The following is a 14,007-nucleotide window of genomic DNA, read 5'->3' as shown; positions in this document are numbered from 1 at the left end:
GACACTACGATGGAGACGGGCTCTGATGATGACACCACGCTGGACCCAGCGACTGTGCATGCCGGCTTGACCATGGAGAGTAGGCGCAGGCACAAAACGTTTAATAAATGTTTGTATTTTTCTGAAACAGTGATTATTATGTTAATAAAATGTTCTCAAGTAAAATAAATGCTCACATTTAGAAAAAATTGTATTTCATCCAAATGAAAAATCTAACCGACAACTAGTAATCTAGAAAAAAAAAACCTTGAAATTTCCCCGCATGGCACATCCCAATATGCTGACTTCTCTTCCTTCTTGTAGCGGCTTGGTCGCTTGGACCGAGAGTACTATCTCTATTTTCTTTTTCTTCTTTTTTTTTCTGGTTCTATCTTTTCTTATAAAGTAGTTTTCTGGTTCTATCTTTTCTTATAAAGTAGTTTTCTTGTCACAGATCCATAGCAGTCTACTTTTTTCTTCCCTTGACCCGCTATACCTCCCAGCCGCCGGCGGCTGCAGGCCATGGCCTAGCAGGGGGGAGAGATCCTTGCAAACAGAAAACACACACACAAAAAAGGGGCAATTCAAGCCAAATCCTGAAGAAGGCCATAGATCTTGCCCAGCAACTCTTTGTTGCTGATCAGGCAATATTGTGGAGCAAACGTTGGCAAGAAAATTTCGACAAACTGGGCAATTCCTCCCAGAAAAAACACCAAGGTAGAAGTACTCTGCACTACTATTATCCCTACTAATCCTTGGGCAAAAACAAAACAGAAAATCTTGATTCCTGTTTAGTTCTTGAACTACTGGGACTACCCCTCTGTACCTCCCGTGTGATACTGCTAGCCTTCACATGTAGTTGCCTCCTCTTCCCTATGTTGAATCTGGATGCTTGAGAAGAAATTCCTGCTCTTGAATTATCTTGCCTATTGTCTTGCACCTTGCCTCTGCACACAAAAAAGGAGAGGAAAAACTGGTTGCGATAAAGCTTGCATACATCCCATATTAAAAAAAAGGGAAGATGGAAATGAGAAGAGACTAGTTGCTTACAAAACAAAAACCAGGAAAAAAAAAGTCTGAGCTAGTACTACAAGTAGCAATAATGTAAATTTCTCGCCTGCCATTTTTCTGCCAACTAGTAGTAAACATGATATGCCAAGCTGGCTACTAGTAAAGAGAGCGAAAAACTAGATGTTTTCATTGTTTTATTTACAATTTGTCGCTTATACAGAATTTTCTTCCCTCTTCTAAAAATGTGCATATGGCTGAGCTTGATCTCACTAAACTCCCTGATGATTTTGATGATCGTGAGAAGACTTGAATGCTTTTTAATTTGAGAAGAGACCATGTTATTTATGCTACTTGTTACTAAAGTAGACCATGTTGGTATGCGAAAGAAAAAAAATGAAAAAACCAAAAATCACTCATGATACATACTCCAGGACATAGGTGCCGTCCCAGTTTTCAGCATTGTACATCGCTGCAGCCATACCTGAAAAAACAAAAAACATGCATTTAGCTGCTCCATCAGTGTACATCCATGTTAATTGTAGTTCACTGATAAAAAAACTACTGTAAAAATGAAAAAACGGAACCGAAAAATTGAAAAACTTAATATTGCCCAAAAAATATGGTGATTTAGGTTGCTAGGACGATGGGTTAGGCGACCTAGCACCGGGGGGAGCGGGCACGTTCGTCTCGGCCAGCTTAGGCGATTTTTCAAGGGGTGTGTGTAGGCGAGTAGGTTGGCGGGTTAGGCGACCTAGCACCCGAGTGGGTATGTAGGCGAGTTTGGCGACCTAGCACCCGGTGGTGCGCGAGTTCGTTTCCGCCTGGTTAGGCGATTTTTCAAGGGGGGTGGGTGTGAGTGTAGACGAGTAGGTCGGCGGGTTAGGCGACCTAGCACTCGATGGTGGGCAAGTTCGTGTCGGTCGGCTTAGGCATGTTTTTCAAGGGGGGTGGGTGTGAGTGTAGACGAGTAGGTCAGCGGGTTAGGCAACCTAGCACCGGGGGATGGGCGATTTTGTTTTGGCCAGTTTAGGCGATTTCTCAAGGGGTGTGGGTGTGTGTAGGCGAGTAGCTCGGCGGGTTAGGCGGCCTAGCACCTGGTGGTGGGCGAATTCGTTTTGGCCGGGTTAGGTGATTTTTCAAGGGGTGTGGGTCCGTGTGTAGGCAAGTAGGTCGGCAGGTTAGGCGACCTAGCACCCGGGTGGTGGGCGAGTTCGTTTCAGCTAGCTTAGCAGATTTTTCAAGGGGTGTGGGTCCGTGTGTAGGCGAGTAGGTCGGCGGGTTAGGCGACCTAGCACCCGGTGGTGGGCGAGTTTGTTTTAGCCGGCTTGGGCGATTTTTCAAAGGGTGTGGGTCCGTGTGTAGGCGAGTAGGTCGGCGGGTTAGGCGACCTAGCACCCGGTGGTGGGCGAGTTTGTTTAGCCGGCTTGGGCGATTTTTCAAGGGGTGTGGGTCCGTGTGTAGTCGAGTAGGTCGGCGGGTTAGGCAACCTAGCACCCGGTGGTGGGCGAGTTCGTTTTGGCCGGCTTAGGCGATTTTCCAAGGGGGGTGGGTGTGAGTATAGACGAGTAGGTCGGCGGGTCTAGGCGACCTAGTACCAAGGGGTGGGCGAGTTTGTTTCGGCCGGCTTAGCCGATTTCTCAAGGGGTATGGGTGTGTGTAGGCGAGTAGGTTGGCGCGTTAGGCGACCTAGCACCAGGGGATGGGTGATTTTGTTTTGGCCAATTTAGGCGATTTCTTAAGGGGTGTGGGTGTCGGTGTAGGCAAGTAGCTTGACGGGGTTAGGCGACCTAGCACCTGGTGGTGGGCGAGTTCGTTTCAGCCAGGTTAGGTGATTTTTCAAGGGGTGTGGGTCCGTGTGTAGGCAAGTAGGTCGGCGGGTTAGGCGACCTAGCACCCAGGTGGTGGGCGAGTTCGTTTCAGCCAGCTTAGCAGATTTTTCAAGGGGTGTGGGTCCGTGTGTAGGCGAGTAGGTCAGCGGGTTAGGCGGCCTAGCACCCGGTGGTGGGCGAGTTCATGTCGGCCGTCTTAGGCGGTTTTTCAAGTGGTGTGAGTCCGTGTGTAGGCAAGTAGGTCGACAGGTTAGGCGACCTAGCACCCGGTGGTGGGCGAGTTCGTTTTGGCCGGCTTAGGCGATTTTTCAAGGGGGTGGATGTGTGTGTAGGCAAGTAGGTCGTCGGGTCTAGGCGACCTAGCACCCGGTGGTGGGTGAGTTCGTTTCGGCCAGCTTGGGTGATTTTTCGAGGGGTGTGGGTCTGTGTGTAGGCGAGTAGGTCGGCGGGTTAGGCGACCTAGCACCCGGTGGTGGGCGAGTTTATTTTGGCCGGCTTAGGCGATTTTTCAAGGTGGTGGATTGTGTGTGTAGGTGAGTAGGTCGTCGGGTCTAGGCGACCTAGTACCAAGGGGTGGGCGAGTTCGTTTCGACCGGCTTAGCCGATTTCTCAAGGGGTTTGGGTGTGTCTAGGCGAGTAGGTCGGCGGGTTAGGCGACCTAAAACCCAGTGGTGGGCAAGTTCGTTTTGGCCGGCTTAGGCGATTTTTCAAGGGGGTGGATGTGTGTGTAGGCGAGTAGGTCGTCGGGTCTAGGCGACCTAGCACCCGGTGATGGGCGAGTCCGTTTCGGCCGGCTTGGGCGATTTTTCAAGGGGTGTGGGTCTGTGTGTAGGCGAGTAGGTCGGCGGGTTAGGCGACCTAGCACCCGGTGGTGGCGAGTTTATTTTGGCCGGCTTATGCGATTTTTCAAGGTGGTGGATTGTGTGTGTAGGTGAGTAGGTCGTCGGGTCTAGGCGACCTAGTACCAAGGGGTGGGCGAGTTCGTTTCGGCCGGCTTAGCCGATTTCTCAAGGGGTTTGGGTGTGTCTAGGCGAGTAGGTCGGCGGGTTAGGCGACCTAAAACCCGGTGGTAGGCAATTTCATTTTGGCCGGCTTAGGCGATTTTTCAAGGGGGTGGATGTGTGTGTAGGCGAGTAGGTCGTCGGGTCTAGGCGACCTAGCACCCGGTGGTGGGCGAGTTCGTTTCGGCCGGCTTGGGCGATTTTTCGAGGGGTGTGGGTCTGTGTGTAGGCGAGTAGGTCGGCGGGTTAGGCGACCTAGCACCCGGTGGTGGGCGAGTTTATTTTGGCCGGCTTAGGCGATTTTTCAAGGTGGTGGATTGTGTGTGTGTAGGTGAGTAGGTCGTCGGGTCTAGGCGACCTAGTACCAAGGGGTGGGCGAGTTCGTTTCGGCCGGCTTAGCCGATTTCTCAAGGGGTTTGGATGTGTCTAGGCGAGTAGGTCGGCGGGTTAGGCGACCTAGCACCCGGTGGTGGGCAAGTTCGTGTCGGCCGGCTTAGGCGGTTTTTCAAGGGGTGTGAGTGGGTGTGTAGGCGAGTAGGTCGGCGGGTTAGGCGACCTAGCACCCGGTGGTGGGCGAGTTCGTGTCGGCCGGCTTAGGCGGTTTTTCAAGGGGTGTGAGTGTGTGTGTAGGCGAGTATGTCGCGTGTTTGGCGACCTAGCACCCGGCGGTGGGCGAGTTTGTTTTGGCCGACTTAGGCCTTTTTTCAAGGGGGGTGAGTGTGTGTGTAGGTGAGTGAGTTGGAGGGTTAGGCGACCTAGCACCCGGTGGTGGGCGAGATCGTTTTGGCCGGCTTAGGCGATTTTTCAAGGGAGGTGGGTGTGTGTATGTGTAGGCGAGTAGGTTGGCGGGTTAGGCGACCTAGCATCCGGTGATGGGCGAGTTCGTTTTGGTTGGCTTAGGCGATTTTTCAAGGGGGTTGGGGATGTGTAGGCGAGTATGTCGGCGGGCTAGGCGACTTAGCACCCGGTGGTGGGCGACTTTGTATGTCCGATTGGTCGAGTTGTTCCTTGGATGATGTATGATGAACCAGGATGATTCATCCCCCCCTCCCCCTCCGATTTTGGACCTGGATGTTAGAGAGAGATCCTGAGCACTTTTTGATGTTGTTTCATTTTTTGGGCCCCGTTTCATAGAAAAAACACATACAAGAAAGTTGCTTAGAGAAACCTTTGCAGGCACACTTTGTAGGAACCCAACTAAAAGGGAGCATAGTTGCTTCAGGAGAAAGAATTTTGCAGGTTGAAAAATGTTCTAGTTTCCTTCATGCTTTGCAAAAAGTAGCCTGAAATTAGTTGGTAAAATTTCCCACTAAACTGAAGTTGCTCTGCTATTAGTGGGCAAAAATGATTTAGAAATCTCATAGTTGGAAAACAGAAAGTAAAATAGCATGGAGAAAATGACTTAGTTGCCTGCGTAGAAAGTAGTCTGAAACTATGTGGTTAAATTGTGGGGTGGGTGATTTAGTGTTTTGGCTGAAACAAATTGCCTACTAAAAAAATGCCTAGTATACAAATGAAGATGCCTACATATATACATGTACAACATTGTTTACATTTAAACATGTGATTACTGAAATTAGTCTTATTATTGCTTGTGTTTGCAAATGTGGCCGAGCAAATACAGCAGACTGGGAGCTAGCATGGTGCAAGCTCTACCACCACCCAAAATCGAAAGCACCAAAAAAGAGGGAACATTTTGTGGAAGTCTGCTCAGAGCTTCACTCCATCACATTAGCTGCTGAAAAAAAAATGCACAAATACTTCGAGTACCGGCACATCTAACTTCTAAAAAATGGCCGTTTTCAATTACCGAAATTGAGTTCCACACATCTAAGTACCAAAATCCAGCTTATATAAAGCATCATATGAGATTTCGAGGTGATTCATTACTCAAAGCTCACTCAAAGCAGCATCGCATTTAACTTTTTAAAATGGCAAAAAGTTCAGTTACTGAAAATCGAATGTACACTATGGTTTCAAGTTTCGATTCCAAATTACATGAAAACATCACATGAGATTTCGAGGTAATTACGTACTCAAGCAACCTATTCTTTGCATATGAAGTCAAACTTCAATGCGGCAAAGATGCCAATCTTATGCACTAGGAGCTACTACAACAAATATCTGTATGAGTCCTGAATCTTAATGCAGGAGTCGCACGTTTACCTCCAGCAAACGTGAGAGTCGGTTCATAATCTGTTCTCGTAAGGGGGTTTCCTTGGTTTGTACTGAAAAAACCTGTGTATATGCTACATACTCCCTCCGTTCCTAAATACTTGTCTTTCTAGGCATTTCAACAAGTGACTATATACGGAGCAAAGTGAGTGAATCTACACTCTAAAATATGTCTACATACATCCGTATGTAGTAGTCATTTGAATGTCTAGAAAGACAAATATTTAGGAACGGAGGGAGTAGTATAACTTTCTCATCTTGACTACCTGCTAGAATGTGTGTCATGTATGCCGCGTAGTTTTAGTTGCTACCCAAAAGGAAAATGACAGAGGTTAGTGCCATCTCTGAAATCTGCAGCTACTACTAGAACCACAACTAGTGCTTCCATGCCATGCCATGCCAAAACTATATGTAGTTTTCTCACGTATCTTACAGTACTGCATAAAAAAGGCACAAAATCCATGGCAAGAAAAAAATATGTGAGTATTTTGCCCCCTTGCTTGTATTTCTCTACAAAAAATGTGTTGTCAGCTGATGAAACACAAAAACACACGTTATTGCCTACGGGATTGCCTATGAACACATCTTATGCATTGTTTTGCCTACTTATCTCTCTCTGATTGTCTGCATAAAACACAGTGGTGTTGCCTACGAACACATGGCGAACATTCCTAAGAACTGCCTGCTGAAAGCACAATAGTATCGCCTATGATGCTAATTTAATTGCCTACGAAGAACACACAAAACAATGCCTATAAAAATGTTAATTAAAATTGCCTACAAAATCAAAAATGTACGTCGATTGTTTACGTACAGAAAACAAAAACACACATTACTGCCTATTATCTAACTGATCGTTGCCTACATAACTCTATCTGATTGCCTACATATATCTATCTCCTTGCCTACATTTCATATTGATTATTCTCTGAACTGATTAAACTCGCATAATTTCAAAACTGATTATTGACTACTTATTTTCTACCTGATTGCCTACAAAACCAAGGCAAAAACAGACAGTGTTGCCCCCCCCCCCCCCCCCCCCCCCTTCCTATTCTGAATTCCACACTATTGCCCCCTCTCCCTATGCCTGCGTTCCTAGTTGAACCCTATTTCAGTCCGGGACTGCAGTATTCTTATGATTTCTCAGCGGCAGATGCATATAAAAACAAGAGAAAAACACAGATTGGGACATAGGATGCCGTAGCCCAAAATCCACGCAAAAAATCCCTTCCTCCCTCCCTCCTCTCCGGGAGCCTCTCCGTTTGATCTGCTGCATCCCTCTGCCCGCCGCGTGCTTCTCCTCCACACACACTGTCCCTCTCCTCTCCTCCATCTCCCGCGAGCTCCTCCCACCACAGCCGCGCCCCCGGCCCCATGCTCCTCCCGGTGCGCCGCCCGCACGTGGCCCCGTCCCGCGCGGCCTCCCCCCGGCACGTCTCCTCCTCCCTGGGCCCCCGATCCAGACAGGTCGACCGGGCCCTCCGGGGCTCCACGGTGGCGCGGGCCAGCCCGGCGGCGACGGAAGCCGCTGCCGCCGGCCTCGGCCGCCGCGCGGTTCTGGGGATGGCGCTCGCCGTGTCCCTGTCCGCGCCCGCCTACTGCAGGGCGCCGCCCCCATGTAATCAACCCAGCGCTTGGATTCAAATTTCGGTTCAGGCTGTCCTGCGCTTCGATTCCACTCCTAGCTGACTCGTGTTTTCCCTCTCCCATGGTTTTGGCCCCAAGCAGCGTCCGCGCTCACGGAGGAGAACCTGCTGTTCCTGGAGGCGTGGCGCGCGGTGGACCGCGCCTACTACGACAAGTCCTTCAACGGGCAGAGCTGGTTCAGGTACCGCGAGCGCGCCCTCCGCGACGACCCCATGAACACGCGGCAGGAGACATGTATGGCCCTAATAACTGTGCGATGTCTGATTGCTATCCACTTAGAACACTGTCTCCCTAGCGAAAATAATTTATCCGGCCTGCACTTCTGCAAGTCATCACATGTCCCTTCACATTTCTACAAAGTACTAGAAACCAAATTCGATGATTCGATCACATGCACCTATTTTATCCTACCACTCCATTGTTGAATCTGAATTTCGTTTATAAACACAATGAACCACTTAAACAGACCATTGGTTTGTGCAGATATGATCGATGCTTTGTTTCTTACGCTATGTGATTGAATTTGCTCACCCCGGACTGCATTTCAGATGCGGCGATTAAGAAAATGCTTGCAACCTTGGATGATCCGTTCACTCGGTTATTGGAACCCGAGAAATTCAAGAGTTTGCGGGTATGATGCTCCCACAAGCTTGGCTACTGCCCACTTATAACATATAGTATAAACTGCTTTCTGATGCATGCCATTGCCTTTCCTGAAGTAAGTCTGGCACGCAAGGTGCCCTCACGGGTGTAGGTTTATCCATCGGCTACCCGTTGGCCCTTAAAGGATCACCTGCAGGGCTCTCCGTAATGTCAGCAGCCCCAGGGGGTCCTGCAGAAAAGGCGGGCATTGTGTCTGGAGACGTTATTTTGGCAATTGACGACACAAGCGCACAAGACATGGACATATATGACGCAGCAGATCGCTTACAGTAAGATCTGGCTATTACAAATACTTTATATGATCAAAATACAGTGTTAGCGAATGTTGCGTACCTAATATTTTAGTGGCTGATAATCTTGTTGGTTCCTGCTAGGGGTCCTGAAGGAAGCTCAATAGATTTGACTATTCTCAGTGGAGCTGATACCAGACATGTTGTTTTGAAGTAAACTCCTGCGCTCCATTCCTTTGTAGTTCCTTCAGAAGAAATGATTCAGTACTTTACTCAAGACTATAGAGTGGCTGTTGCTCATTCATCTTATATATATGCCAGGCGAGAAAGATATACTTTAAACCCGGTGAGGTCAAGGATGTGTGAGATTCCAGGTTCAGAGGATAGCTCAAAGATTGGTTACATCAAACTAACAACATTTAACCAAAATGCTGCAGGTTTTAGTTGGCTCTGGCTCGAAATTATATTCTCATTTTGAAGTATTTATCGTTTTAAAGATGTCAAGCTCTGCTGACCACACCACTTAACTATCCTATTCCAGGGTCTGTTAAGGAAGCCATTAAGAAATTAAGGGAGAAAAACGTAAAGGCCTTTGTGTTGGATCTGCGGAATAACAGGTTTTTACCTGCAAAACTTGGGGTGCCTTATCACCTAACTCAATTGAAATATTGACATGGCTCTGTTTGATGCAGCGGTGGTCTTTTTCCCGAAGGGATTGAGATTGCGAAGATTTGGTAGGCTGTTACGTCATCATATTTCAGCACATGAGTTCTGCTCTACATCTGCATATGTGTTGACGATGTACTCAAGTAGTTTCTTAATTCTACTTTAATCTGGAATATGTTAACTGAGTAATTGACTGATAGAAATATGAAAAAGATTCTTTGGTGAATAAGCTGTTCTCATAATATGTAGTAACTCTGGGCTGAAAACTACTATATTGATTCTATTTTTCCATATTAAATCGCTTGCTAAATTGGGTGAAGTTTTAACACTACTCTTGTTTTCTCAGGATGGACAAGGGTGTCATTGTGTATATATGTGATAGCCGTGGTGTCCGTGACATTTATGAGGCAGATGGAGCTAGCACGATTGCTGCATCAGAACCTTTAGTTGTCCTGGTACGAGCTACCGTTGCTTACAATGCCGTAATTAGAGATTTTCTTGATCAATCATATGACACTGTATGCATCGCAAGAAGTGACCTTTGAACACTTGAACTCGTTACCAGGTAAACAAAGGAACCGCAAGTGCAAGTGAGATCCTTGCAGGAGCACTGAAAGACAACAAGAGGGCAGTGGTGTATGGGGAACCAACATATGGAAAAGGGTACTGCCCTACTGTCCCTCCTGTCATGTGTTTTGCTCTGATTTGGCATGCTTAGCTGCTCACACCACTTACCTTCCAACTTCCAGCAAGATCCAGTCGGTGTTTGCACTGTCCGATGGCTCAGGGTTGGCCGTGACGGTGGCGCGCTACGAAACCCCTGCGCATACTGACATAGATAAGGTGAGCATTGCTTTGCTTTGCCGCACCATGGCATCGATAAGACTCAACAGATGTTGATACCAGATGGCCCAACTTTGAATGTTTTTTGTTGGCAAAAAGGTCGGTGTGACTCCGGACCGTCCATTGCCGGCATCATTCCCGACCGACGAGGATGGCTTCTGCAGCTGCCTCAGGGACCCAGCTTCTTGCAACCTTAATGCTGCCCGGCTGTTTGTGAGATCGTGATATGGTCCCAAGTATGTGTTGCTGCGAGCAGCTGCCTCTGCACATTTTGGGTTTTTGGCCAGTTGGGGGGGCTTCTGTTGATATGGTAGTTTTTCTTACCTGGGGTGGGTGGCTGATCCTATTCGTTTTGTTAACATCTTGATATCTTGAAGGAGAAATCTGTTCACATCTGTACAAAGTTCCAATTTCACCATGCCGGAAAGGAAAAAAAAACTGTCTATACTTGTCTGTGTAAAGTGTCCAACTTACAGTTTTGACTATTACTTTTCATGATAGAAAAAGCAAATCAAATGATATCTGTCAGTAGTAAATCCTCATATAGTAAACATGGAGGGAGTGTATCAGGCATCAGGTTTGTTGACAGCAGAGGAACACTGGTCAATAACCTAAACTTGAACAGAAAAAGGGCCTAAATTACATCATCCAAGGAGCATAACTGTAACATGTGGAATTGTAGCCTTTATCTTGTTTCATTTTGGTCTGACTTGATGTGGTGCTATCAGGTTTTTGCCCCGTACTAGATGTTTCCTCGAGCATCTATAGCGGGTTTCCTGATAGCTCGCTCCCTCCTTTCAAGTGTCCTGTTTTCGGTGTGATATTTCGTCGCTGGTGTTTGCAACTCCAAAATAGACTGGATACTGTAATCTTTCCGTTAAGTGATTATTAGTGGAAAAGGGGGGTTGCCCGGTTGGAAAAAAAAACTGCATCATGTGTGCAGAGCAGGGTTAACACATGAGACCATGAGTTGTATTACGTCTGGGCCAAGGGAGCCCTGAAGGGCAATATTACATCGACTAGACATTTCCATCCTCTGGACAAGAACACATTCTGGAGTATGCAGAGGATTACAGCAAGAGCTTGATAACTCGGCACAGTTGGATCCTCTTTCTTGGCAGCAGCTCTAGCTAGAGGGTGGGGATGGGGCAACCGGGTAAGTGCAAAGCTCCTTCTTCAGTGACATGTGATACGATTTCACCGGATGCTTATACCAGCGGCCAGCGGGGTTGGCCTTGCGAATACAGATAGAGGTTCACAAATTTAAGGGCGTCAATGGAAGAAGAATGGGTGCGGCTGGTGGTTCATACACCATTTCGAAACTGCAGAATCTATTAGCAGGTGCTCCCATAACAAAAGGTAAACCTGAATTTAGACTTGAGATCAGCAATAATCTGAAGTTTCGGTTCTTCACGTTTAGATCCGTTGGTCCTACGATTCCATCGAATGGGAAATTAAAGCAAAGATGGAATGCCCACGGTGTCCAATATGCACATTTCGTGAAGTTGAATGAAGCTCATGCACCACTCCTTTACACAGGAGCTGGTGGCCACCAGACATGGATTCAGCTCACTGATTTTTATTTCTAGTCTTCTTGGGCGCCTCGTCACATACATCCACGAGACTAAATGATCTTTCATAATCAACAGCTAGAAGATGGATTGTTCCTTTCTTTAATTACTCACGAATGTTTAACAGATAGTACCCATTTGTATTCGTGATCTTGATGGTGTACTATTTCTTACAACCACTCACAGGTATAATTACACTTCATGATCTTGATTTCCCACCGATATAGTGGCCTAATGGGTTCAGTCTTATCCAACTCACCTGCTAACATGCCCAACTGCCTACCTTACTTCTCGACCAACTATTCGACCGTCTTCAGTCACACGAGCAGCTCCATCTTGTCCCTGTTCGCCGCGTAGTCGTGCAAGCAAGAACCCGGCCCGCGAGGTCGGCCGTCGGCGTCCACCTCCCTCTCCCCTGGCCCCGGCTTCCTGCGCGTCTGGTCAGTGAAAGCAAACAAAATTCAGAAACGAAAATACACGGGCACAAATCCGGACGTTAAAATGGGGATCGAAAAAAATCCCGTGAACCCGTGACGATGAACCCGTGAGCTCGACCAAAAGTGCCAACTGCAGATATGCAATTTTGAAGGAGCAGCGTGTGCATCTCTCCGTCCCGACGCGGAGATTGGAGAGTGGAAGGCCGGGCTCCCTCGTTGAAACTTTTAGCTATGTCGGCGGGTAGTTGTCGTGTGAGTTCTCCTGTCTTGTGGCGACAAAAGACCACATCACAGCGACAACGATTGCTCCGGCGATGAAGAGCAACACCCATACTACAGTAGCGTGAGGACGCGTTACTCGGGCGAGTACACCAGCTCTTATATGCACGATGTTCGTACCGATGGAGAAGCCTGCGGTGAACAACGCGACCGCTTCCATGCCGGCCGGGGCGAGAACAATGATTTAGTCGGTCGGCGAGTGTTGTGCTAGGGGCTTGATGACTACCTCGATCCAGATAGACCGACCGAAGATGAGGTGGGCCGCAGTAATGGCGACATAAACATGAACATCCATGTGGCTCTCACCACACTTTTCTTAAATGTAACTTACCAACTTTGTTGCAATGACTAAAAGTTTGGTTGGAAGGTTGCCAACTTTTTAGCAGTGCCAATGGCTCATTACTAACTCTAATTCATTTTTTCAAACCAGAATTGGCCTAATACATGGGCACACAAAACTTTGGCCAAAAATTGGGGCTAGCCGACCTTGACCTTGGGCTCAAAACAAACACACATACACAGACCAGCTAACTCCCTGAAAGACGAACAGACACTACTAATCAAAGGCACTCCAGCGAAAAAAAAGGGTCTGTAATCAAAGGCACTGTGATCTATATATAGTGTGGGGCGCACAGCAGAATGAGTCCATAGTACAGGCCGGGCGGTCTCGCAGATGTCTTCGTTATGTCAGACAAAAGGCAGCTGAATTAACTATCTGCATAATTAATTAGGGGCATTAGAGAGCTCGTTATTTCCGGGCATTGAGCCTACGGATCGACCGAGAGGGACAGAGATGGGTTGCAGAGTTGAGCAGAATCTGCAACTTAAATAAGAAACTTTAGCTCCAACTTTTGCTTATGTAGTTATGTTCTTTTGTATTGCTGCATAGAACTCAGAACTGTTTTTTCTTTATAAAGAGGGAAGGACCTAGAAATAATAACATAACACCAGGCCCTTTGGTATGCTGATAATTCACTACTTTTTCATAGTTTAGATAGTGTTCAAAATACGAGCCTGCTCAAATAAAGTATTTGATGGATGGTAAATTTGAATCTCAAATAAAATGTTGATGGATCTTGATAAGGTCATTTGCATTTTTGTCCCCGACTCGAACCACCTGCTTAGATTTGCCCCTAATTTCAAAGCCTGCTCAAATTTGCCCATGTGCCGTTAGTTCACTTTATAAAAATGCTCTTATGTGCCGTTACCGTTTATTGGGCGTTTATTGGACATTTTGTTTCTGCCTCCATGTGTCACTTACATGTGGGACCCACTTAGAAAAAATAAAAATAAAAAACTCTTTCTCTCACCCCCTCTCTCCCTCTCACTTACATGTGGGCCCCTCACGGACTCTCTCTCGCCTCCCACCTCTCTCTCTCTACCTCACGGCCTCTCTCTCTCAACTCCGGCGAGCGCCGGCTGCACAGGGAGCATGCGCTGCCGCGGCTAGCTACCCACGCTCCGCTGCCTTCGTCTCCGCGTGGCCAACAACAACCCCAAGCACCTCCACCTCGCCAGGAAGCTCTTACGAGATGCCCTCGTCCTAAAAGCCTACTAATTTTATGAGAGATGGCCAGTACCGAGCGCCACAATGCATCTTCCCCGCCTCCGACCTCAGACTGCCGCTTTCGATTCGATGCTGTTGAAGCACGTCGGACGATTCCTTCCGCTCC

The 14,007-nt window shown here is 47.6% G+C and overlaps 1 protein-coding gene and 1 long non-coding RNA gene across 3 annotated transcripts; one reads left to right on the top strand and one right to left on the bottom strand.

Annotated features, from left to right (window-relative positions):
- Positions 1–573: 573 nt before the first annotated feature.
- LOC123104768 (uncharacterized) lies at positions 574–6,063 on the bottom strand. The gene is made up of 2 exons (XR_006450511.1): positions 1,417–6,063; positions 574–926 (listed from the first exon to the last, which is right to left on the bottom strand). It is a non-coding gene; the product is annotated as an uncharacterized lncRNA (long non-coding RNA).
- A 1,099-nt stretch (positions 6,064–7,162) lies between these two features.
- Positions 7,163–10,494, top strand: LOC543432 (carboxyl-terminal-processing peptidase 2, chloroplastic). 2 transcript variants are annotated; one of them, XM_044526650.1, is made up of 12 exons: positions 7,163–7,616; positions 7,724–7,879; positions 8,194–8,276; positions 8,369–8,577; positions 8,683–8,751; positions 8,860–8,975; positions 9,080–9,155; positions 9,231–9,272; positions 9,551–9,659; positions 9,770–9,867; positions 9,954–10,047; positions 10,147–10,494. In XM_044526650.1, exons 1-12 carry the CDS (start codon positions 7,373–7,375, stop codon positions 10,270–10,272), a joined length of 1,422 nt encoding a protein of 473 aa, XP_044382585.1. In that variant the 5' UTR covers positions 7,163–7,372; the 3' UTR covers positions 10,273–10,494. The 2 variants fall into 2 exon arrangements, with proteins under 2 accessions (XP_044382585.1, XP_044382586.1); XM_044526651.1 differs by having other exon boundaries at positions 7,185–7,616; positions 7,727–7,879.
- The last annotated feature ends 3,513 nt before the right edge of the window (positions 10,495–14,007 follow it).

This window comes from Triticum aestivum, chromosome 5A (assembly GCF_018294505.1).
Source record: "Triticum aestivum cultivar Chinese Spring chromosome 5A, IWGSC CS RefSeq v2.1, whole genome shotgun sequence".
Lineage (NCBI taxonomy): Eukaryota > Viridiplantae > Streptophyta > Magnoliopsida > Poales > Poaceae > Triticum > Triticum aestivum.
This window is presented reverse-complemented; position numbering and strand designations above follow the sequence as displayed.